Source organism: Podarcis liolepis (assembly GCF_965112155.1).
Source record: "Podarcis liolepis genome assembly, chromosome: 14".
In the NCBI taxonomy this organism is placed as follows: domain Eukaryota; kingdom Metazoa; phylum Chordata; class Lepidosauria; order Squamata; family Lacertidae; genus Podarcis; species Podarcis liolepis.
In genome coordinates this window covers 10808555-10835335 of record NC_139569.1, presented here as the reverse complement: position 1 = coordinate 10835335, position 26781 = coordinate 10808555, and the positions used below count along the sequence as shown (strand labels likewise).

Sequence of the window (26781 nt, the reverse complement as noted above, 5' to 3'; positions counted from 1 at the left end):
AGAGACACTGCCTTTACATTTTTTAATGCCCACAATTTAATCCACGCGAGTTACCTCTTCTCTTAAGTTACATGTCCTTCCCCATCAAATACCAGCAAGACAAGTCGATGCCAATTGGTTTAGCCACACATTTTTATTGTATACCATGCAAAAGGGTCAGGTTTCCTTAATAATATGACAAATGGGGGAAGGATAATGTTAGACACAAACAACAACAGAAAGATCATTTTAAGAGGTCCTGAGTAGGAAAGGCACATTATTTACCACTTTTAATTGAATAGTAAGGGGTTGGGGTCAATGAAAATATATCCACACTGAGTGGAAAACAACACTGGAGGACAAGTCATAAATAGATATTCCATTTGGTGGTTTTGGGAGTTATTCAATTATCTTTGTTTCCCCAATTAGCTTTATAGCTTGTGCCTTCAACACATGAGTAAGGGAGATGTCTCCATTTTCTGTTCTGTTCTCCAGCAGCAAGCCGTAGCAATTGTCTTAGCAAGCTGCAAGGGAGATGCCCTATCATTGAAATAAACTAGAGTCAAACTGGGGAACCTGTGGCTGTCCAGGTGTGGCTGGACTCGTCCACCACTTCCACCACTCCTGATCATTGGCCATGCCAGCTGGAGATGATGGCAGTTGGGAGTCCAACAACATCCAGAGAGTCATGGGTTCTCAATCCCTGATCTAGACAGGGAGAGAAGTCGTTTCCACCCCACCACAGTTGCTTCTGCAAATCTCTTGGTGGCAAGGGATGAGTAACTGGAAACTCCAGCTTGGAACTGGCAAACACTGCTATTCAACATAATATCAAAACACAGAGAACAGAGAAGGGGGTGGACCCAGCAGTAAACCCTTGGTGTTGTAATAAAATACTATCAAAATCTCAGGTGGATCAGAGACTGAAATGATGGTTGTAGCACCTTCAGGATGAAGCTGCAGCACTATCAAAATACTGAGCTTGTTTTTAAGGCAGGGTTGGCCGGCCTTGATCTCACTAAGCTCTCTCAAGAAATCAAATCGAAGGACCCTCCCACTGCAGCCATCCTAGGCAGAAACTCTACCTGCGTTGAACAGTGGTATACATGAGCAGGAGAGGCAAGTCCGTGTTTCTGACAGCCATAAATGCCTGCCTACACACACACACACACACACACACACACACACAGAGAGAGAGAGAGAGAGAGAGAGAGAGAGAGAGAGAGAGAGTACAAAAAAAGTAGTGGGACTAGGATTGCATTCACTGCTTGGTTCTTTCCACATGACACCCGACAGCATACCTAGCACGAGTGCTGCATTGAAATGTTGATCTTATCAAGACAACAGGAGAGGGGATTGGCAATTATGATAAGGTCAACATCCACACCAGACATTTCAAGCACTCTTATGCCGCTTTTAACAGCCACGGCTTCCCCTAGAGAATCTTCTGAATTCTACGTGACTGTGAAAGCAGTACAAAAGTGCTTTAAAAATATGGTGCGGACGCGACAGTAGTTACAGAACGGTAAGAAACTGGTGGCTTTCTCTGCCCATCTGCTTTAGCTCCCTTCGGCCCTTAAATGGGCAGAGGTCTACCCATTTTCCAACCCAAAAATGCCAGCAGGGGTTGGCAGGGGTGTGCGTCAAAAAGCGGGGGAGAAAGTTGTCAGGAGAGTGGAAATATATCAGATATCCCTCCACAAATGCCAGAACTGATTCTCTGCTGTTTTAAATACAAAACAGATAAGCACCAATCAACCTAGCTTCCTGTTGTAATGTTACCACAGGGACCCATGGTCTTATTTCAGCCAAACCCACCAGCTATATTGTTGAAGAACCAAGCCGGGCAAGAGAGGGGGACATTTCAAAGCGATAAAGGCCTGGAACAAACAGAGAAGCCCCTGCGGCCTGCCGTCGCCATGGCAGCCTGGCCTAGCCCGCCTTGCTGAGAAAGCTACAATAGCTCTTAAGTCGAGTATAAGTCTCCACACAAGGACTTCGGAGCAGAGGGACAGGGTTTGGGCAACATGATGGAAAGCGGAAGCCAAAATAAAGTGTTGAAAAACTAGAGAAAAAAATGGTATTGCCATTTTTGATCATGTGACCCACAGGCAGGCGGAGATGAGGTTCAAGTGTTAATTACTCCTCCATCCACACAAACGCTGCTTAGAGCAAGCCAGAGAACAAGCCAAGTCCTCCTCTTTTCTTTCTGACAGCTTTCACATGCTTATGTCCAAGGCAGCCAAGCAAATCCTGTTGTATTTTTTTTTTTTTGCACTGTCCATTTCTGTCAGTAAGTCAGCTGAGGTTTAGTTGCCGCAGCTTTTTCCTTGGCTCGTCTCCATTTGAGACCCTAAAAAGTGGCTGCCAATCGCGACTGGCTTTCCTGTTGTTAAAATGCCCAGGATTCGTTTGCCTCTGCCCTACCATTTCCTTCCTTCCTCCTGCTACCCGTTAAACTCTCAGTCTTGTTATTGCTTCTCCTGTGTGAGAGGAAACGCCTGCCACTTGAGGAGAGTTCTGGAAGGGGGCGAGGAAGAAGAAGAATCCCACCAAAACCCAAAACGAAAACAAAACAGGCCCTTTCCTTCTCCAATGTGCAGTCAAGTTTTTCAGCCTTCCACCCCAAACGAACTGGATCGCTTAATTACACCTTTCGCCTCTGGGTGGCCACCCAGGTAGGCCGTTCCCTTGTTGTGGGGAACGAAATTCATCATGTACACTTGCTAACTGTCTCACTCAGTCCATATTGCTCACGTCTGCAGAAGCACATCGGAGTGACACAGTTTTCTCGTCTCTAAAGCATCGTGTTTATTGCAGTTAGCACCGAAAACCTGCTTCCTTTCCAAGTCCAACCCCTGCGACAGCCACGGTTTATTTTGCATTGTGAGTTGGCATCCTGACGTAGCAAAATGTGCTTAAGGGCCTAAGTGGATGTTTAAAAAAGACCGTCGCCTCTGCAGGGTTGTAGATTTCCAGCTTTTCCCAACCCTGCGTTGGGAAGGAAAGCGGTGCCTGATCTCAGATCATTCTGCTTGATGCTTATTATTTCGGGAGGAAGAACCAAAATTAGGAGGTGACCCCCACTTGCCCACCCCTCTATTGCCACAACGCTAACGAAGGCCTAGTTTGACACCTGATGGTTTCCTTAAGATAGGAGGCCGATGTAAACAACAAACATCCAGGTGAGACCAGCTATCGCAAGAGCCAGGTGGAAGCATTGTTGAGGAGTTGCACGTTTGTCTTTACAAAAATAAGAACTCTTGAGCATGTGCAGGGGGCAGTTCAGGGGTCCCAAGTCAGCCCACAAACAAAAGCTGCACTGGGCCGTCTAGAGAGGCCAGGCTCGCTCATGTCTTAAGGAGTGTAGGCTCTTCAGCCTTCCTGCGTTAAGACTGTAAACGTTCCAGATACTGAGGCAGTGGGTTCTCCTTGACGTATTTCTGGATGTACCAACACGTCAGGTGGGCTTTCAAGTCCTCTTCGACCACAAAATCCAAGGCTGCCTGAAAACACAGGAAAGCGAAAGAACCACCATCAACATCTTGCAACGTCAAGCTCTCGTAAGCGCTGTCAAGACCCAAATGTAGCAGCTGAGTTTTCTGCTTTGAATAAGACACTGGCTGTTTGCAGGGTAAGGTTCCAAATTTCTGACTAATTTCTGGTTAAATAGGGTTTGGCTGTCTGGATGTGCCACTGCAAATGCTTCGCAAGCAAGCAAACATCTTTTTGGAGAAAGAGTGAGGTCACATTCATACCCTACACCAGGCATAGGCAAACTCAGCCCTCCAGATGTTTTGGGACTACAACTCCCATCATCCCTGACCACTGGTCCTGTTAGCTAGGGATGATGGGAGTTGTAGTCCCAAAACATCTGGAGGGCTGAGTTTGCCCATGCCTGCCCTACACATTTAAAGCACATGGCTCCCATCCCAAAGAATCCTTGGTACTGTAGTTTACCCCCCAGAGCAGCGGCTCCCACCACCCTTAAACCACAGTTCCCAGGATTCTTTGGGAGAAGCCCTGTGCTTTCAACGTATGGTAAGGATGTGACCTTAAAAGTGCAACAAGTAAGCTACATAGAGGTTGCAGGTGCATGTTGAATATCTGGTCCGTACAGGTGCCGACCTACTGTGCATACTGATTTTCAGTAATATAAATTACAAGCTGGTTTGCCCCATCCTTATTTTTATTTTTTTGTTGATGTTCATGACTTTGATTGTCTCAACCAGGGCTGCAATGTTAAATGGAATTATTATTATTACTACAGTGGTACCTCGGGTTACAGACGCTTCAGGTTACATATGCTTCAGGTCACAGACTCCACTAACCTTGGGTTAAGAACTTTGCTTCAGGATAAGAACAGAAATCATGCAGCAGCGCCACAGCGGCAGCGGGAGGCCCCATTAGCTAAAGTGGTGCTTCAGGTTAAGAACAGTTTCAGATTAAGAACGGACCTCCAGGACGAATTAAGTACTTAACCCGAGGTACCACTGTAGTATTATTATTATTATTATTATTATTATTATTATTATTATTATTATTATTATTATAAAAAACGTTAATCAGGAGCACATTTTTAGTTGATTCATTCAGACAGCAGATTTTAACATGTTAATGTCAGGAACCTAGGAAAATGCTTTATGCTGAGTCAGACCATTAGTCCATCTAGCTCAGGGGTCAGCAAACTTTTTCAGCAGGGGTCCACTGTCCTTCAGACCTTGTGGGAGGCCGGACTATATTTTTGGGGGGAAATGAACGAATTCCTATGCCCCACAAATAACCCAGAGATGCATTTTAAATAAAAGCATGCATTCTACTCATGTAAAAACACGTTGATTCCTGGACCGTTCACAGGCAGAAATAGTGCTTCAGGTTAAGAACTTTGCTTCAGGATGAGAACAGAAATCGTGCTCCGGCGGCACGGCAGCAGCAGGAGGCCCCAATAGCTAAAGTGGTGCTTCAGGTTAAGAACAGTTTCAGGTTAAGAACGGACCTCCAGAAAGAATTACCGTATTTTTCGCTCTATAACACGCACCAAACAATAACACACACGTAGTTTTTAGAGGAGGAAAACAAGAAACAAAATATTCTAAACGAAATAGTGGATATATGATTTTTGTGGTTCATGCTGTAGCCACAGACATGTGATCTGACAGTGAGTTTGGAGTAGCCCAATGCAGAAATCCTGAGGATCCATGTGGATCCATGCTTTGTAACCACGGAGGAGGGAAGGAAGGGGAACCATGGATCCTCTGCTCATGACTGCAGCAGATCCCCCCCCCCGCCACCCGCAGGCATTTGCTCCATAACACGCACAGACATTTCCCCTTACTTTCTAGGAGGAAAAAAGTGAGTATTATGGTGCAAAAAATACGGTAAGTACTTAACCCGAGGTACCAGTGTAATAACGATGATAAATGCTGGGAGGATGTTATCAATCTTGTGCATGGGAATTTAAAAACAAACAAAAAAGACAAAAGCAGCTTGGCTAAGAAAGTTGCTCAGGGATACACAATGCCATTGTCTGGATGTTAAGGAAGCCTCCGAGTGCCACCTCTGATTTGATGTTCGTGAAATAGCTATCTCTTTAAGATGTGGCAGGAATTCCTCCTGGCAGAGACTGGGCCCCCTTTATCACGGCCTCATGCAGACAAAGGAAGCTGTAAATTGTCCTCATCTCCCCTATGTCTGTTGCAAAGGGGAGGGAGGGAGGGAGCAGGATTACCACTGGAGAGGAAGAAAAGCCACACATGCAGGAACAGCAGGACTCCCCTCCCCAACCCCCACAAATCGGTCAGGGGTGGGCAGAAATAAGAAAACCCCTACTGGGAGCTTCATGGATCAAAATTGCAAACCCATGCCACTTCTACCAGAAATTGCAGCTTTCCTTTCCCTCTTTTTTTCCAACGCTCAGATGTAATAAGCGCTGCACAGTTCTCCTGGATCATTAGCTAATTTAGCGAACGGATGCTGGAGCAGGGGGAGAAGGGAGGCAGAAGGGAAGGAGGCTCAAAGGCAGCGGATCCAAGAGAATGGAGAGCTCTGGAATCAGGAATGAGCAGCTAAGAGAGAATCAAGAACTCTGGGATTCCGCTGTATGTATGTATGTGCATACACACACACACACACACACACACGCTTCAGATTGCAGGGAAACAACTGGTGCCTGGTTAGATCTCCATGCCTGGCTGCAGTAGTTTGGCCTGGATGAAGCCAACAAGACAGGGGCACTATTAGGAAGTGGTTGATAATAATAATTAATAATATTTTTTATTATTTATATGCCGCCAATCTGACTGGGTTGCCCCAGATACCCCGTAGGCTCCCAGTGAAATATTAAAAGCACGATAAAACATCAAACATTAAAAACTTCCCTAAACAGGGCTGCTTTTAGATGTCTTCTAAAAGTCGAACAGTTGTTTATCTCCTTGACATCTGATGGGAGGGCGTTCCACAGGGTGGGTGCCGCTACCGAGAAGGCCCTCTGCCTGGTTCCCTGTAACCTCACTTCTCGCAATGAGGGAACTGCCAGAAGGCCCTTGGTGCTGGATCTCAGTGTCTGGGCTGAACGATGGGAGTGGAGATGCTCCTTCAGGTATACAGGGCGTTTAGGGTTTTAAAGTTAACACCAACACTTTGAATTGTGCTAGGAAACGTACTGGGAGCCAGTTGTTCAGGACTGGTTGTTATATGGTCCCGGCGATTGTTCCCAGTCCCCAGTCTGGCTGCCGCATTCTGGATTAGTGGTAGTTTCCGAGTCACCTCCAAAGGTAGCCGAGATAAGTGGCAATTTACCTTGTTTGGGAGGAAGCTGCCCTTGCTGTGAAGGGCATGTCGCCAATCCATGGCCTACAGGCCGACTTCCATGTGGTCCAAAGACTGCCTCCCCAGATTGCTGCACCTCCTCCCTCCCCATCACTGCCCAGCTGATAGTCATTGGAAACATCTCGAGGAAGACATTGGCACCAATCAGCTGAGGAATAAGGAGAGTTGAACCTCCCCATGTGAAAGGTGTGTGCAAGATTGTGTGTATAAGCCGGTGAGAGGGTGGAGAAGACCAGGTGAGGAGAAACCCAGCCCTCAAACCACTGTCACATTCAGACCTTGGGGCCAAAAAGGATGCTCTTTCAGAAAAGCTCATGTTCATCACTTGGATCCATCACTGTAACAAGAGACACAAGGGGCTTAAGTGGCACTCAGAGCCTTTTACAAACTTAGGGTCACCTAAGATATCAACCTCTTGGGGTACAGATTACTTGAAGGTCAGCAGTTCATGCTCTGCTAAGCATTCTGTCTGCATTACAGTGGTACCTATGGATGCGAACGGGATCTGTTCCGGAGCCCTGTTCGCATCTTGAAGCGAACACAACCCATGTCTGCACAGGTCGTGATTCGTCGCTTCCGTGCATGTGCGTGATGTCATTTTGAGCGTCTGCGCATGCGAAAGTGGTGAAACCCAGAAGTAACGCGCTCCGTTACTTCCGGGTTGCCGCAGAGCGTAACCTGAAAGCGCTCAACCTGAAGCACATTTAACCTGAGGTATGACTGTACTGCAATACTGTTGTACAAGGAGCTACCTTTGAAAATAGTCTAGAAATGTCCTCTTCTACAGAATCTACAGAATCAGAACCGGGCATTACGAACGTATTATGCTGGTCCCCTCTAGCTTTCACTCTCTTCTGATTTGTTTCCAGACCCATTTTAAAGTTAGGTTGCTTTCAACCAAGTTCTATGTAGAAAGGGAACCCAGCAGGGAAATTTGTCAGTTTTGGTTTCGCTCCATTTTTCATTTTTCCAATCCTAAATTCATTTCCATACCAATTTGTGATTATTTTAAAAAAAGAATAAGCCTCACGAAAATTCATCAGCCTTTTAGTTCTAATGTAACCAAATGCAGACATTTTTCTTTTGCAAAACACATTTCCTTACATAATGCATTTTTGTATGTTATTTTCAGCAATATGTGCATGTTCTACTCTACCATGTATATTTTTGTACACATTACTTGGGCTGGAGAACCGCACTACATAATTCAGAATTCCAAAGGGTGAATTAGTTAGATTCACCTTTAAAATATGAATTGAAACAAATTTCTCTCAATACAGTCATACCTTGGGAGTTGAATGGAATCCGTTCCGGAAGTCCATTCTACTTCCAAAACGTTGAAAAACCAAATCATGGCTAAGCCCTATCAGACGTTCAGCTTCCAAAAATAGTTTGCAAACCGAACAGTCACTTCTAGGTTTGCAACATTCAGGAGTCAAAACATTCGGGAACTAAGCTGTTCAAAAACCAAGGTACAACTGTACTTCTGTATCACTTTGCAATTCCCCTCCCCTCTTTCTAACAAAAGATCCTTATGAAAATTCACCAACCTTTTGGTAAGGTTTTCTTACGCACAAAGTTTTGTATGCAATTTTGCCAAATATACACATTTTTGCAAAAAGAAAGTTTCCCAGTATAATGCATTTCTGGGTGTTAAGTTTCATCGATACAAGCATTTTCATGAACATTTTACGTGTGTGTGTGTGTGTGTGTGTGTGTGTGTGTACGTACGCATGTGTGTGTGGTAGAGAAAGTTTAAGTTATAATATCCAAAACCATAAATAAAACGAAATGAAAAAGTTGTTCATATTTATTGGCTGGAATACTGCATTGCAAAATTGGAAGAAACAGAGATTTTGAGGGTTAGGGGTTTGTGCCTGTATTGTTTTGCAAAGTGTGAATTAGGTAGGTTCGCCTTTAAATGCAAGCTAAATAAAATTTCGCCCTTATACCTAGAAAGGTGGTAGACTATGCACTGCCAGCACGGTGCATTCATGCAAGTGCAATTCCCTACCAGGGTGCTGCAGACAAGCAGGGCAAGCAATAAAATAAACAAACCACCAAACCATTTAAACTGCAATCTGACAGGCAGAAATGTGGCAGATAAAGCTTCTCCGACCAGCTTTTTCACCTCCTCACATTTGTCAACATCAGGCTACCACTGAACAGAGAGGAGCCAGTCAACAGACGTGGGCAGCCTCTTTTCCATCCATCCCTCGGGAGAGTATCTCTTGTTCTCACGCTGAAGATCAAGAGAGGACATCAGGAAGAGAGAGCACGTCACATCTGCTGCCTGCCAACCCTCGTTATGGAAATGAGGCAAATCACAGGCAATCAAATATGCAAAAATGAGCCTTCTCCATCTCCACGCCTTGCCCACCCTGGTGCTACTACTCCCAAAGAGACCAGGTTCCGCTTCTGGAAAACAGGAGGGCTAAAAATAGCAGGCAAGAGTCGAGAGAAGCAGGGCTTAAAGAGGGGACAGAGGAGGAGGCAGCAGTGCAGAAGGATAATGCAGACATTCGTCAGGGTTTATTAGAGCAGGCTGTAATTGGGCATATGGCTTTCTCCTGTCCCCCCGACCCCCAACCCTCCAAGCTCGGTATTCAATTGAGCCTTCCCTTGCCGTATTTTGGTTCCCCTCCAACTAGCTCCCCAGATAACAGCTCTTGCACATTTTCACCTGGCTTGAGCACACAAAGCTGCCTTCTTGCCCAGGAGCGAGGGGAAACCCCAGGCCCCTAGGGGAGGGGCAAATATGGCCCCTCTAAGCCTCTCTGCCAGGCCCTCAGGACTCTCCTCAAGCCACACCCCTTCACACAACCACACTCCACACCCTCCTTGAGCATTTCTACCTAGCTGGAATGTGTCCTTCAACTCTGATAATGTCTCTTGCGAGAGAAAGTATGTGAAGAACCAAGACTACTGTACAGAATAAATTTGTATAAATTGCTCCACCTACTTTTGCCTCTGGCCCCGCCCACCCCTGGCATGTGTCCCCCTCCCCCACAAAGGTTCTGCAGAAGAGAATGTGGTGCTCAAGCTGAAAAACGGTTCCCCACCCTGGTTATAGGGGCAGAGAACCTTTGACCTGTGAGCTAAATTTGACCTGGCCTAAATCCCAATTTGGCCTGTAAGCGCGTTTTCCCCAAATCACATCCACCTAATGCAGCCTTCCCCAGCCCATTACAGTGGTACTTCAGGTTAAGAACTTAATTTGTTCTGGAGGTCCGTTCTTAACATGAAACTGTTCTTAACCTGACGTACCACTTTAGCTAATGGGGCCTCCCGCTGCCACTGCACGATTTCTGTTCTCATCCTGAAGCAAAGTTCTTAACCCGAGGTACTACAGTGGTACCTCTGGATACGAATGGGATCCGTTCCAGAGCCCCATTCGCATCCTGAAGTAAACGTAACACGCGACTGCGGGTCGCGTCTCACCACTTCCTCGCATGCGAGTGACGTAATTTTGAGTGTCTGCACATGCGCGAGTGGCGAAACCCAGAAATAACGTGCTCCGTTACTTCCAGGTTGCCACGGAGCGCAACCCAAAAATACTTGACTTGAAGCTACTTTAACCTGAGGTATGACTGTATTTTTGGGTTAGCGGAGTCTGTAACCTGAAGCGTCTGTAACCCAAAGTACCACTGTATAGAGAACCAGATTATTGGGTCTAGCTAACTATTGCCTATACAGACAGATAACAATTCTCCAGGGTCTGAAAAAGGAAGCCTACCTGGAAATACCACCACAGGGGTTGATTCTGGGATCTTCTGTGAGCACAAATCATACCAGAGTTGCAAGGGCAAGGGGAGCCACACCTCAACAAGTAGCTCGCCCCCTGCCGCCCAGACCCCTAATATTTTCGTCATTCATGAATATTAAGATATGGGTCTGAGCTCTCTACCTAAAACGTTGACCCTTCTGTGCCTTTTCCCACCACCAATTTTCCAAGTCAAAGCATGCGTCCGACCCCCGAATTACGGTGTCTCCCCACCTACCCTGTCACCATGCCAGATCTCCAGATCTGGCTGAGGAAACCTCCAGGCTTCCTCAACCTCAGCCCTCCAGATGTTTTTGGTCTACAACTCCCATGATCCCTAGCTAGCAGGACCAGTGGTCTGGGATGATGGGAACTGTAGTCTCAAAATATCTGGGGGGCCAAGGTTGAGGAAGCCTGCTCTAGTGCTTTTCTGAATAATTTCAAACCCAGAATTAAGTTTGCCAGGAGGAAAAGCCACTGACACACACAAAGGTACCGTATTTTTCGCACCATAGGGCGCACCGGACCATAGGGCGCACCCAGTTTTTAGGGGGGGAAATCAAGAAAAAAATATTTCCCCCCCCCCAGCCCCAAAGAGCAGCGTACAGGGTGCGCACAACCTCTCCCTGCCAGAGGGGTTGCGCGCAGCTATGGAAGAAGGCAAGGCAGCGAGCGGGATGGATCCCGCTCGCTGTTTTGGCTTCCCCTTTAGCCCCATGCAGCCTCTCCTTGCCGGGAGACGCTGCGCAGGGCTAAAGAATCCATAGCCCCATGCAGCCTCTCCTTGCGGAGGGGTTGCACGCAGCTATGGCACAAGCCTGCATTCGCTCCATAGGACGCACACACATTTCCCCTCAATTTTTGGAGGGGGAAAACTGCGTCCAATAGAGTGAAAAATACGGTACTCAGGGTGGCCGCAAGTCCTGTTTTACAGAGGATGGTCCTCTGTTTGAGCCACAGCCGACATGCATTTCACATGCACAATTTCAACCACACATGCTCGGCTGCAGCTTCATTCCAGCCTTTTTCTTTTGCCTGCATCTCTCTCTCTCTGCTCCTCCCTTCTACCTTCATCTGTCTCTGCTTACACCCCTCTTCCTGCTCTCTGCCAGGAGGGGATGCAGCAGATACATTGGGGAGGCCTCCCCACAAGGCTTCCTCCCCTTGCTAGCCAGCCATGGGAAAAGTAATTTTGGCTATGCGCAATTTTCGCATGTGCACACCACCCTTGGAACCAAATCCCTGTGTATCCTGCAATACAACTGTATCTTTAACATCAGTGGTAGTTTAGTCCAAGTACAAACTAAAGAACCCCCCAAAAGGCTGGCCCACCCGAAGTTGCATACTCACCTGATAGCACAGTCTTCCCCTAAAGCTTCCCCTAAATTATGACAATTTATTTCCAGACTTGCATCTCTTACAGGGATGGCAAGCCTGTAGCCCTCCAGATGCTGTAGAACTACAGTTTCCACCATCCCTGACCACTGGCTATGCTAGCTGAGGCTGATGGGAGTTGGAGTCTATCAATATCTGGATGGCTGCAGGTTCCTCGCCACAAACTCTGGATTGTACCCAATGCTAGTCCTACTCGGAGTTTGACCTATCAAAATTAATCGGCAAGCCCAGTATACCTGAAGGAACATCTCCACCCGCATTGTTCAGCCCGGACGCTGAGGTCCAGCTCCGAGGGCCTTCTGGTGGTTCCCTCACTTCAAGAAGTGAGGTTACAGGGAACCAGGCAGAGGGCCTTCTCGGTGGTGGCGCCTGCCCTGTGGAATGCCCTCCCATCAAATGTCAAGGAAATAAACAACTATCTGACTTTTAGAAGACATCTAAAGGCAGCCCTGTTTAGGGAAGCTTTTAATGTTTGATGTATTATAGTATTTTAATATTCTACAAGTAGAGGAGCTACAAGTAGAAGCACCATTTGCAACCCGTACCTTTGCCAGATGTTTGGCTATTCCTCTTCCTCTGTAGGCATCTGGTACTTCCGTGTGTTGCAGGTCCACTATCCTTTTCCCCACGTACTCGTACAACAGGACCGCTTTGTCATGACAACCTGCGGGAGAAAAGATGGCATCCACACACTTACAACAAATATGGAACAAAACCAAGAATCAAAATCTCCTGGACTTGTTGTTGTTGTTGTTATTTTAAATTTATACCCCGCCCTTCCTCCCAAAAGAGCCCAGGGTGGTAAAGAACAATGGATAAAACAACAATAGAAATAGATTTTAAAGAACTTTACAACAATTCCAACACAGGTGCAGGCTGGGAAAGATCTCAACTTCAACGCCTTGTTGCAAGAGGAAGGTCTTTGGTAGGCCCCAAAAGGACAACAGAGGTAGTGCCTGTCTAATATTCCAAAAGGGCAAGTGCCACCACACTACGATACGATACTCTTTATTGTCATTGTCCCATACAGAACAACGAAATTGAAAATCTACACCAGACATTCAAAAATCAACAAGCCTGCTATTCCAGCTATCCCAGCCTGTGTAGCCCCCTAAAAACTCTGATACCCCATAATTAAATACAGTATACTCCCATAGAGACTACCTTACACTGCGTTTAAAACCAAAATCGCTTTTGGGTAGAAACTGTTTGTCAGGCGGCTAGTCCTAATCGTTATAACCCTGTACCTTCTTCCAGAAGGCAGAAGCTGAAAGAGATCATTTCTGGGGTGCGCACCATCTCTGCAGCTTGCTTATGGCACCTGGAAGCATAGATTTGATCCAAGGTGGGAAGAGTGCACCCAATTATTCTCTCCGCAGTCTTTACAACCCTGGACAACATTTGTTTTTTCCCTGACCGTGCAGCTCCCAAACCACACACACAGACCATAAGTTAATACACTCTCAACTAAACACTAATGGCTCTATTCCTACATCGTACGGGATAGACCTCTACAGGATGCCTATATAGCTCAGTCAGTTAGAGCATAGTGCTGATAATGCCAAGGTTGCAGGTTTGATCCCCGTATGGAACAGCCGCGTATTCCTGCCTCGCAGGGGGTTGGACGAGGTCAGAGCTTTCCAAACTGTGTGTCGCGACACGTTAGTGTGTTTGGCTGCAGTGTGTTGGTGTCGCACAAACACTCCTCGCGCTCCTCCCGGGGCTAGAAAGGGATCCATTTAGCCTCCTGCTAGTGAAATTTAATTACTGTGTCGTGAAATGATGCATGTCTAAAAAGTGTGTCACCAACATGAAAAGTTGGGAAAGCTCTGGACTAAGATGACCCTCAGGGTCCTTTCCAACTCCACAATTCTACGATTGCCTCTTTCTTCTTCCATTATCTTAGGGTCAGCTTTATAGAGTACTAAACACTATTTATACTGCACTTCAGTACATCCATATTACATTACTACCACTATATTTTCTCAATAATTCTCTAAGGCAGCAGAATTGTATTACCCATTAGCAAAGAATCAGTCTTCATAATGGACAGAGGATAGGCTGCAGGTGGGGGGGGCTTGCGTATTTTAACAGTCCCTGGGGAGTGTGCTGATTAGTATTTGTGGAAAACAAGGATGGGGAACCCATACCTCTCCAGTTGTTGTTCAACTACAACTCCCATCAGCACTAACTATTGGCCAAGCTGGCAAGGAGTGATGAGGGTTGATGCTGAACATCTGGAGAGAGGGAGAAGGAGTGCAGTGTTCTGGTCCGAGTGTTGGACTGTTGTTGTTAGCCTCTGTTTTGAGGGACAATGGAGTGCAGGGCCAGGACCCCAGGCACACAATTTGGAGGGGCGCAAACCAGGCTTCCCCACACAGGGATCCCTGTCTTGCCCTGCCTGCTGCCAGGGGTCTCTGGGCCCGGAGCCTGGCCTGGCCCCATTTGCAGCATCCCTGGCCCCCTCGCTAAATGGCTGCCCAGCTAGCGCTCACTCACTCCTCACTCAGACAGTGAGTGGGCACAGACGGAGGCAGGCAAGGGGTGACCCCAGCATAGCCCGGTCTGGCATTCCTCTCCATGGGAAGATTCACCCACCAAGGGCCATGTTGGCCAGCCAGGCTCCCCCGTATGTGGATGGACAGACGGCATAGCACAGGCCTGCTTGGCTCCAGGGACAAGGGCTGGGCTAGCGCAACGGGATCCATTCACCCTCCGGAGCTGCGCACACCCTGGGCGCCAGCAAACGCCGCTACACCACTGAGGTTAGCAGCACTTCTCTGGGGCGCAAGACTGGGCAGTGTACATGGTAAAGTCCTGGGCTGCCCAGACAAGGAGACCCCCCCCCCAGCCTCGTTGGATTTATTTTGCTGTCTCTCTTCTTCTGCTAAAAACTTTCTCTGCAATCCACCTGCTTAGTTGTTAAGTACACGTGTAACGAAGGCATTTTTCACTTCCTGCATTAGCCACCGTGTGTAGCTTAAGCTCTTGAGCCGCAAAGGCAAGGTAAAATTCCTTTAAAAATATATTTTTAAAAAATAAGAAGGCCAACATCAAGGCAACTTATAAGCATGTTTGAACAAAGATGCTTTCTGTCTTAACTGGGGCAGGCTCCCACAAGTAGGTCTGCTGTCTCAAGTGGGTAGGGTGCTTTCGCACTCGGGTCTTACCGCACACCTCACATAGGCAACTGGTTGGCCACTGCGAAAACGGAGTGCTCTTCTAACACTACTGCAGAAAAAGACAACAGATTTCTGAGATTCCTGCATTGCAAGGAGTTGGGCTATATGACCCTTCCAACTCTACTATGATTCTACATCCTAAGCCTGCTATCTGCAGAGAGGAAGCCACTGAGTCAGGCCATTCACTTATCCAGCTCAGTCATGTCCAGACCAGGTGCAGGGAACATCTGGCCCTCTGGGTTTTGCTAAACTACAAGTCCCATCATCCCTGGCCATGCTCGGCGAGGCAACATCTGGAGGGCCAAAAGGTTCCACTCACCTGGTCTAAATTGAGCAGCTGTGGCTCTGTAAGAGCTACAATTCTCACAGCTTCTTGGGAAGAGAAGAAGAAGAAGAAGAAGAAGAAGAAGAAGAAGAAGAAGAAGAAGAAGAAGAAGAAGAAGTAGAAGAAGAGTAGTTTGGATTTGATATCCCGCTTTATCACTACCTGAAGGAGTCTCAAAGCGGCTAACAATCTCCTTTCCCTTCCTCCCCCACAACAAACACTCTGTGAGGTGAGTGGGGCTGAGAGACTTCAAAGAAGTGTGACTGGCCCAAGGTCACCCAGCAGCTGCATGTGGAGGAGCGGAGATGCGAACCCAGTTCCCCAGATTATGAGTCCACTGCTCTTAACCACTACACCACACTGGTGGAATTGATTGCAACCCCCTCTGGGAACCGTAGCTCTGTGAGAGGAATAGGAGTTTCCTTTCAACTCTCAGCACCCCTCGCAAGCCGCAGCTCCCAGGATGCTTTGGGTGGAAGCTATGACTGTTCAAAGTGGTAGGACACAGTTTCAGATTTTTCTGAGTTTTCTTTCAGCTGGAGCAAAGACCACAGAGATTGTGCGGTTTAAATTTCACGCACAGGACGCATGAGGCAGGGTAAAGACTGACTAAACTCCAATTAAAAAGGAAAGAAAGGTTTGCATTGACTCATAATCTTGTAGGCATGGGAGCATGTCAGGCCAGAGGGGAGGGGTTGCAGGGCTCTGTGCGCAGACTGCATGCGCTCCCGCATAGAGTTGTCAATCATCCCAGGCAGAATAAAAAGCCCCCAATTCATACATGCGCTGAATAGCACCCAGGCACAGCTTTGAGTCTTGGGAAGATGCTGGGCAGGAGGGGGGGTCCTTAGGAGGTGGAAGAGGCTGGTACAACCCCAAACAAGGGATGACGGACGTCAGCTAGGCCTTTTCCAGCCTCAACAGGCCAAGTGTGTCAGACACACAATTCAGCTCAGTGTCGCCAGGCTGAAACCACTGCAATGGCGAAGGAGCTGCCACACAGCGAAATTTCTTTGGGCACACGGCATTTCCAAATATCACTTATGTGAGTTAGCTAAGCTCTGCTGTGCTTTAGGAATCTGCGCTCGCGGCAAATCAATATGGAAGAGGAAAGAGATGGAGCTCAGGGCCAGAGCGTCTGTTTTGCACGCACAAGGTCACAGGTTCAATCCCCAGCATCTCTCGGTAGGGCTGGGGAAGTCTCCCTGTTTGCAATCCCGCAGAGCCACTGCCAGGCAGTGCGGCCCAATGGTCTGACCAGTGCTTTTCCCCAAGAAAAATGCAGTCATACCTCGGGTTAAATGTGCTTCAGGTTGAGTGTTTTCAAGTTACGCTCCGCGGTGACCCAGAAGTAACGGAGTGCGTTACTTCTGGCTTTCGCCGCTCGCGCATGCGCAGACGCTCAAAATGACACCACGTGCATGCGTGGAAGCAGCGAACTGCGACCCGCGCAGTCACGGGTTGCGTTCTACTCAGGATGCGAACGGGGCTCCGGAACGGATCCCGTTCGCATCCAGAGGTACCACTGTAAGTTTCAGAGAACTCACCATGAAGTTGTTACAGAAAGTTGCTGGGTGACCCGGGGCAGCCCTGAACAGTTGCTGGTTTGGCAACAGCAGCATTCGCTGCCCGTGGAGGTGCTAAAAACTACAGCAAGCTGGCTGGGGGAGAGGGTTGCCCCTAGTTCTGGTGCAGGGCAAATAAATGCCCCCCCCCACTCCTTCGTTCTTAGAATCAGGCAGATGGCTAGGGCAGCTTGGAAGGGCCCTTGTGCAAATGCCTGCACATGATAAGCAAAATGTAGGAGCCTCTCCGCTGGCCTGGCCCAGCCAGTCCCCTCACCCCCTAGTCGCGGTCCGAAATAACTAGTGTGGACGGGAAACATGGAGGTAAGAGTTCAATTGCATGTGATTGTGCGCAAAGGAACACGCAAAAATTAAACGCACATGGGGAAAGTTGGATCTGTGCAACCCACCCGCGCACTAACACTCTGGTGTGTTCATACCACCCCTTCCTGTCTCTCACACTTTTTAAACAGGCAAACGAGGTAATGCAGATAAGGAGACTCCTTCTTGGCCTTCGGACTAGGCAACAGGAAACGGCTATGAATGCTGTTTGAACAAGCGCCCACAGAAAGAGAAAGAGAAAGAAAAGAGAGAGAGACAGAGAGGCCAGGCAGGTTGCAGAATTAAAAGGAACAGTTTGTTCCGAGAGCGCCACTGCTTTCTTGTGATTCAGGACAAAACTCTTGTTTAGAAGGGGGTTGTTTTCCCTCAAACTCGAGCAACTGGCATGTTACTAGAGAGAAAGAGAGAGTCAAACAGACCACAGAGAGAGGGCTTAAGCCACAGGAGTGCCAGAGAACTCGCTTGGCAAACAGGCCAGCTCATGTTTGACAATGCAAAGCTTCTTCCTCTTTGGGATTCACCTTCAATTCAAATCAGAGAAGGCAAACTGGGCAGGGCAATTTAAAACAGCAGCAACAATTATTGCACGTAAGTAAGAAAAGTTACTGGGAAGGCTTTTGTTTTTGGTGCCAAGTATTAAATGTGTTCAGATCTTCTGGGGAAGTTTGGAAGAGGCCACAATGACAAAGCAAACACAAAGAATCATGGGGGGGGGGGGAACGTTGCAGGATTCCTATTAAAATCTGCAAGCTCTATCTATCACTTTCCTTAATTTTAGACATATTATTTCACACACACCCAATAGCCTTCTAAAATACACTCACGAAGGAGACCAGCAAAAAAGGTAAATGGAGCACGTCCTCTACAGCCCCTCTGAAATACAAGCAGCATGTTATTCATACCCATTTCTGATGAAAATAGGGACATCCTATTCAATAAAATAAATAAATAAATAATAATAATAATAATAATAATAATAATAATAATAATAATAATAATTTATTTATACCCTGCACCCATGTGACTGGGTTGCCCCAGCCACTCTGGGAAGCTTCTAACGTACAGTGGTACCTCTGGATGCGAACAGGATCCGTTCCAGAGCCCCGTTCACATCCTGAAGCGAACGCAACCTGCGTCTGCGCATGTACCAGTCGCAATTTGCCGCTTCTGCGCATGCCCGTGACGTCATTTTGAGCATCTGTGAATGCGCGAGCGGCGAAACCTGGAAGTAATGCACTCCGTTACTTCTGGGTCGGCGCGGAGCACAACCCGAAAATGCTCAACCTAGAGCTACTTCAACCCAAGGTATGACTGTACCGCCTTCCATCTGAAGATCACAGGGCGGTTCACATATAAAAATACAAAATGAGAACACAAAATAAACATAATCAAATAAAAACAAACACCTTTAAAAGGCCATAGAATGCTAATCAACAAAAGGCCTGGTTATATATAAATGTTTTCGCCTTGTGGCTGAAGATATGTAATGAAGGCACAGGGCGGGCCTCTCTGAGGAGAGCATTCCACATACAGGGAGCCACCACAGAAAAGGCCTGTTCTTGTGTTGTTGGCTTCCGGGCCTCTTGTGGAGGAGGCACACAAAAAAGGGCCTCAGATGATCAAGTGGTGGAGTGGACCAACTTGCAGGTTGGGGTGATGTGAGCACTCTCCCCGCCCATAAATAAAAAGAAGCAGAAGCTCCGCAACTAAAAAAGAAAGAGCTCATCACAGGGAAAGGTTCTGTTTTGTTTGTTACCCAGTTGCAGGGAGAGGTGTTTTTTTAAAAACGTAGGTGAGCATCAAAAGTGTAATTAACACACACACAAGCTCACTTGACATAGTCCAGCCCATTCTATCTTCTCAGAACTCCCACCAGCTGATTCTGCTACTGGTGCAGGCAAAGTCTCACATAGATAAGGTGGTAGATCTGAATCTGGATGGAAGGAGGAAACTCTCACAATGGCATATATCCCCAGAAAAATGTCTCCTAAAACTACAAAGCTTACATATCAGGAAAAAGGCTAAGCTAGAGAGATTCCTACCTTCTCCTCGCAAACTACTGTTCAGCTGTGCCGTGGACTGTGAGTGCAGCTCCAATACTTTTTTTCAGGGCAGGAGCAATTATGACCATTTGTAGCGCTGTGGCAAGGGAAGGCGGTGGTAATGAGGCTTTCAAGTTTGTGATGGGTTAGCACAGAGCAGCCTATTATTGGCTGGGGGCCACTTGGAAGGCACCAAGCTGGGGAAGGCTGGCAATGGAGAAAGTCAGAGAATGAAAGTCCCACTTCATACCAGGGTTTAAAGCCTAGAACTTCTTTCCAAGATCATCTGCATTTCCAAGTAAACACTACAGGTTGCATTTTGGCTGGTGAAGATCATTTGGTAAAGCTTAGCGTGCTTACAAGCTGAACCTCTGCAGTCGCCACTGACTTCAGTGGACTTTACTCTTATGCATGTGTTATTGCAGTCCTGCTGATCCCTACAGTTCCCAGGTTACAATGGGGATAAATAGTGGCTTTGTTTGGATGCAGTACTAAACCGTGGACAATCTGCAGTGAGCTCTGGGTTTGTCTTTCTTCCCTCTCCTTTTCTGATGTAACCTTAAGCTTCCACTTCCATTTCAGATTAAGTGTGGTTTAGTGTGTCGTACAAACCCTGAATGGCAGATTGTTGAAAGAAGACGATTTAAGCCATAGTTTGTGAAAGTGGCTTGTTTCAACTAACTACAGTCAGAATTAATCAAGTTTAGGGATCAATGACATACTAAACTGCAGTTCATCTAAAGCGGAAATGAAAAGTTTCTGATCATTTCCTTGTAGCTGTGCCAGAGGAGATGTTGGCAAGCCAAGGTTTAGCGTTACATCTGATCATTAGAGCAAGTCTAGGGTGCAGATGTCTGCCCTCACTGCAAGGCCAGTAAACTGGTTTTATAGCTAGGTAGCACCCTTTGTACCCTCTTCCAGTCCCTCTTCCAGACTAGCCTACTTCACAGGGCTGTACCACTACTTTGAGCTCTTGGGAAGAAAGGAAATATAATTCTTTTAAAAGGTGAAAGAATCCAACAATAGAACATACTATTCCCTAAAAGGAACCACTTGTTCAATGAAACCCTGAATATTTAAAATGCACCATGATCTCCTGTATAGCCCTTCTGGGGATGCAGCTGTTCCTTTGGCCATCATGTGGCAGAGAGTTCCACATTTCATTCAGGTGCTTGGTGGAAAATGTTATTGAAACCAGCTGCAAGCTTTTTCAACAGTGTTCCCTATACACCCTGCCTTCATTATAAAGAGTGAACACTAACATCTGTTCCTTGCTCATTTCCCCCCCCCCCAAACTCTCCACCCTTGTATAAATATTTCCCTATCATGTTCCGCACACCCTTTCGAGATCTCTTTTCGGAGCTAAAGAAAATTAAAGCCTACTGCAACAATACCTTTTCACTCACACAACTTTTTAAAAACAACAAGAGCAACTGAACTGATTTACGGCTCGGCAGATTTCCTACGGGAATCCATCAGTATGAAACTATTTTAACCATGTGCTATTTAAAGAGACTGTTTGGCTTCACTGTTTTCTTTGCAGCCCTTCAGTTGTCCCAGCAATATTCATTTGATGGTTTGCTTTCACCCATTGTTAGGCCTGAAAAAACAGCATGTGGTGGTACTTAGCGAAAAACAAAATCTCTGTGTTACTATTCTTAGTAGCTTATGAACAATGTCTCCTATTGGGTATATCATTTTTGAAATTGTTTACCCGTTTTAATATAACCTGCAATTTGACTAGGAGCAAGCGCTTAGATTCTTTTTTCCTTAACCCAAAAATGGTGGTTCTTAGCTTAAAAATAAAAGCAGAAGAGGAAAAATGGAACATATCTTGATATATTTAGAAAAGACAAGCATTTTCATTGAGAGAAAGTTATCTATGCAATACAGTATATATCCCAGCTGAGGTTAACAGAAATAGCCACCTGCCTGGTCGCCTGCAGGGAGCAGGAATCTGTTGCAGGAGATTCTCCTATACAAACAGGAGCAGAGATTTTCCGTGTTCCTTTCAGGTCATTTGTGGGTCATAAACGACTAATAGAGGCACATCTCTGACTGGGCAGGGTGTTAAGTTTTATGTATTCATCAGCAATGCACTTTTATCCACTCTTATAATCTGACACAGAACCATCTTGAAACCAAATGGTACTCTGAGGAGTTACTTCATCATTTTCGACTCCCCACCCCTTAATATTTAATGAACTTATTTTTTTGCATTGCTCACACAACCCGTCTGCTGAATGGGCAATGGTGTTGTACCTTTCCACGCAACTTTTCAAAATAGCATTGATAATGTCTAACACCAGCATATTGCTGAAGATGCAAGTCAGTGCGACCGGCTTTGGGAGCAAATATGCATTCCTTTATGTTGCTGATCCATTAAATGGGTAGACAGGAGCCTACCTAACAGCCCTGCAGGATCAGGCCAAAGGCATTTCTAATCTGGTGTCATGTTCATACAGACACCCATAACAAGCCTGAATGCAACAGCAATTCTCATGAAAACATGGGAAACTGCTTTCTGCAGAGTCAGAATATTGGCTCATCTAAGCTCGGTGTTTTCTGTTCTGATTGGAAGCTTCTTTCCAAGGTTTATGGCAGGGGGGTCTCCCAGCCCAAGTCTGGTACCCTTGCCTTGCCCGTTGCCTACCCCTTAATCCAGGGTCTCCAGATGGTTTTGGACTACAATTCCCATTATCCCTCACTGCTGGTCCTGCTAGCTAGGGATGATGGGAGTTGTAGTCCAAAACCAGCTGGGGACCTAGGTTTGGGGAACCCTGCGTAAACTATCCCTTCAGTGGTCAAACAGGAAAGCTATGAAGCGCGCTTAAGCCATTTGAGGATCCCAACATGGACCTTGCAAAAAGTAATGTTAAAAGGGGGTCTCTCTCTCTCTCTCTCTCTCACACACACACTCACACACACACACACACACACACACACACAAAGCTTCATTCTTTTCATACAGTTTACCCTTAGTAATAGGCAGTGCTTTTTTTCAGCTGGAGCACAGTTCCAGCACCTCTCAGGTGGGCACCATTACGGGCTGGCACCACTAACAAACTACAGTTTCCGGGACTCATTGAGGGAAGTCATGTGCTATACGCGAATGCTGTGTGAGCAGCCCCAGACTCGGGAAGGGTTAGTGTTGGTGTTACCATTTGCCGCTTTGCTTCAGACGGCAACATGCCTTGAACTAGCCCTGGGCCTCAGCCGTGATGCTAGGAAACAAGGCGAGGCCCTCTGCATATGGTCATGGGTGGTGCTTTTTTTTACTACATGTGTTTTAGGACTCTCAAGCCACGCCGCAGAAAACAGGACTGCAGCCGTAGCCAATCTCTGACAACCACAGCAAATTACTCGAAAGCAACTCCCTTTGGAAAGTCTGCAGGGTATAAGTTACGCATAGGATCAGGCCCCACATGCTGGTAAGATGCAGCTTAAAATCTAAGTACTGTTCCTGCAGCAAAAATAAGTAGGGAACCGGATTTATAAAAGTAATCTTGCCCATCACATGATTTACTCAAAATTAGCAGATTGAGAGAAAAGGGAGGGGGGAGAAGGCGGCAGCAATCAAACTAAAAATTAAGCAAGTTTGTACCACAGAGCGGGGTGGAAGGGGGAGGGCGTGGGGGCTTCTGGTATCAACCTCCACAGCTTATTTAAAAATAGATCCTGCGAGGACAGGTGTTCCCCTACCAACCAGAGAGTAACCAAGACAGCAGTATCAGCAGCTTACGCGGAGCAAAAGAGCGCAGCTCACACAGGGGAAGAAGGCAGGCGGGGGGGGGGGGGAGAGAAAGAGAAGAGAAAGCAGGAATAAAATTTCTGGGTCGCCCCTTCTCCCCCACCTCCTCCTCCTTCCCACAATCTCCCTGTATCCAGTTGCTAAGAGGTTGACACCATAACTAATCTGTTGCATAACCAGCCTCCCACTGCAGCAATAGTTTTTTTTTTAAATAAAAAGATAAGGGCTTAGATGAGCCTAATATAAAAAAAATTAAGCCTCGCAAGAACAAAAACCACAGAGATTTGCTTTGAATTCTCCAAGGAAACAGCACCAGCGTTGCGGGGAAGGCTGTTTTTGTTTTTTTGCAAGCGCATCCATCGCCTCCCTACATTCCAAACAAAAGATTGCGCGGGGGGTATATTTTTTGGGGGGTATATTTTTTTGGGGGTGGGGGGACACACACAGCAAATCCGATAGGGCCAAATAAAAGGAGGGAGGGGAGCCATGCACGAGCCAACCTCCACCCCTCACCCTCTCCTTGTCTGCCCCCTTCTTCTTCCGCCACCTCCACCTGGTCTCGCCTTTACCGTTCAGCCTGACGGTGAACTGCCTCCTCTTGCGGTCGTGTTCCACCTGGATCGGGCAGCCGGGCTCCAGGATGTTGAGCTGCCCTGCCTGGGCCATGGTGGCGCGGGCACAGCAGGCCGACCCGGGCGCGGGCTGGCTGCTTGGCTGCCTCCTCCCTCCGGCGCCCCGCTTCGGCGTGCTCTTCGTGGGCTCGGTTCTTTTGTGAGCGCGCGGGGGGCGCCTTGCGAAGAAGGGCCGCCCCTGCTGCTGCTTCTCCCTTGCCCCCCTCCCTCCCCGCGCGCTCCTGCCAAACCAGCCAGATGTGTCCAAAAGAAAGAAAGAAAGGAAAAGGGGAAATGTTCGGCGGGGAGCAATTAATAGTTAGGCAGGATCTGCTGCTGCTGCCGCCGCCCCCTCCACCTCTTGTTCTGCGTCTTCCTCCCCCTTCACCGCCTCTCCCCCCCCCCCCCAGCCAACTTCAGCGGAGAAAGAGTGCAGGGCAGTGACCAGGGAGAGACATCATAATCTCCTTCTGAAACTGACACACAGCAGCAGCAGCAGCAACAAAAAAAATAAAAACCACACAAAAAAAGCCAGGAAATCAGCTGTGGACTCACGTGCCAGCTGACCGTCCAATGGGTGCTCGGCCTTTTTTGTTTTGATACATTCCATTCGACTCTTAAAGGGACCGCGGACCCTTGTTCAGCGGCGCGCGCGCCCCCCCCTCCAGATCTTCTCCGTGGTTGTCTCGTGTTTGTGTGTGTTTATGTTTAAAGGGGATGAGTTCTTCCTGTCTGCAACTACAGTGGTACCTTGGTTCTCTGTTCCGGAAGTCCGTTCCAAAACCAAAGTGTTCCCAAACTAAGGCGTGCTTTCCCATAGAAAATAATGCAAAATGGATTAATCCGTTCCAGACTTTTAAAATCAACCCCTGAAACAACATTTGAAGATGAATTTTGCTATCTAATGAGACCACTGATCCATAAAATGAAAGCAATAAATGTGCTGCAGTCACACAATCAATTGGTAGCCGAACTGGGTTCCACACAGTCACAAAAACAAAACAAAAAGAGCCGCGTAAACAGAAACGCAAAATACAGTGGTACCTCGGGTTAAGAACTTAATATGTTCTGGAGGTCTGTTCTTAACCTGAGTTACCACTTCAGCTAATGGGGCCTCCAGCTGCCACCATGCGATTTCTGTTCTCATCCTGAAGCAAAGCTCTTAACCTGAGGTACTATTTCTGGGCTAGCGGAGTCTGTAACCCAAGGTACCACTGTAAATAGCAAAAAATAGACAGACCTTAGTGTAACACTCGAATCGGAAGCGTCACACACAAAACAGAGCACGTTCGGCTTCTAAAAGTTCGCAAACCAGAACACTTACTTCTGGGTTTGCAGTGTTTGGGTTCCAAGTTGTTTGAGTACCAAGGAGTTTGAGAAACAAGGTACCACTGTATAGGTTACCTTAAAAGAGGGAGAAGAATCCCTAACTCACCCTTTCCAACTTGGGCTGCCTAATGTCTTCTATGTGCTTCCATAGGGCTTGTGTTGGTCATTTAAGTTAAATAATTATGCAGCTGGAAGGAATTCCCCCAAGGCCTACCTTCCTGCAAGGCAGGAACCGTTGCTAAAGAACCCCTGGCAGGGAGGTGGCCCAGCCTCTGTTTGAAAACTTCTAAGGAAGGAGAACCCACTGCATTCGGTGGAGCCCGTTCCACTGATAGCCCTGTTCTCCAGGAATTTGCCTAATCCTATTTTATATGTTTGTAGATCACAGAAGAAAGCATTTGGTTTAATTATGTTTAGGTTGATCTGGGTTTTCTCTCTCTAAGCAAGCATTTAAAAGTCATGTCAAGTTTTAAGCTGTTCATATTCATACTATAAGGGACGCGGGTGGCGCTGTGGGTAAAACCCCAGTGCCTAGGACTTGCCAATCATATGGTCGGTGGTTCGAATCCCCGTGACGGGGTGAGCTCCCGTCTTTCGGTCCCAGCTCCTGCCCACCTAGCAGTTTGAAAGCACCCTTAAGTGCAAGTAGATAAATAGGTACCGCTTTATAGCGGGAAGGTAAACGGCGTTTCCATGTGCTGCGCTGGTGCTGGCTTGCCAGAGCAGCTTCGTCACGCTGGCCACGTGACCCGGAAGTGTCTTCGGACAGCGCTGGCTCCCGGCCTCTTGAGTGAGATGAGCGCACAACCCTAGAGTCAAACAAGACTGGCCCGTACGGGCAGGGGTACCTTTACCTTTTATTCATACTATAAAGTTGCCTTCTATAACCAGCTTATACTGTGGAATATACCTTGTGGAATTTTGTTATTCAGATCTCAGTTGGATTGTGTTTCTTTCTTTTGGGTTGGGTGGGGGCAACATTCCATTTTTGTTGGGTTCAGATAACAATAGGAACCGGACCACAGCGCAATCTTGTCAAACTTGGTGCCTGCTGTATCTTTTGGACTACAACTCCCATCAAACCCTCAGGAAACATGGCTGGCACCAATTTAGGGAAGGCTGCCGTTAGAGAGATTAAATTTCAGTGCTTAGGGCATTTATGGAACTGGCACGAAACTTCCTCTGAATTTGCCCCATTGTGTGGATTCCGCCTAGGTTTAAACTGAATGGCATGAGTCATAATAACTAACTGGGAAATGAAGGAAACTATCCTGACTGAATTTATTCACTTCTCACTTTTTAATTAAGCCTCTTATTTGCAATGTCCCCCTTTGAAGTTAAATATAAATGTATTTTTCTTTTTTTAAGAGAGTGGGCTAAAATCCTTCTCACAGTTATATTTGAGTTTAAAGTCTGGGAACTGGCTGGTGCGCCCAAACTTGGCTGTGTACACTATACCTTTAAATCACATGCAAAGCACATTCTTTCCCTCAAAGAATTCTGGGATCTGTAGTTTACCCATCATAGAGCTACAACTCCCAGCAACCTAACTTAACAAACCAAGGTTCCCAGAATCCTTTAAGGGAAAGAAACATGCCTTGAATGTGCTTTAAATACATAGTGTGTACACAACACAGGAATTCCCCGTGCATCTGCTTCAAAATCATTC

General features: G+C 47.0%; 1 protein-coding gene across 1 annotated transcript; it reads right to left on the bottom strand.

Moving 5' to 3' along the window:
- Positions 1-114: 114 nt before the first annotated feature.
- On the bottom strand, positions 115-24309 carry NATD1 (N-acetyltransferase domain containing 1). The gene is made up of 3 exons (XM_083474594.1): positions 23742-24309; positions 12511-12629; positions 115-3485 (listed from the first exon to the last, which is right to left on the bottom strand). Exons 1-3 carry the CDS (start codon positions 23836-23838, stop codon positions 3369-3371), a joined length of 333 nt encoding a protein of 110 aa, XP_083330720.1. The 5' UTR covers positions 23839-24309; the 3' UTR covers positions 115-3368.
- Positions 24310-26781: the final 2472 nt, after the last annotated feature.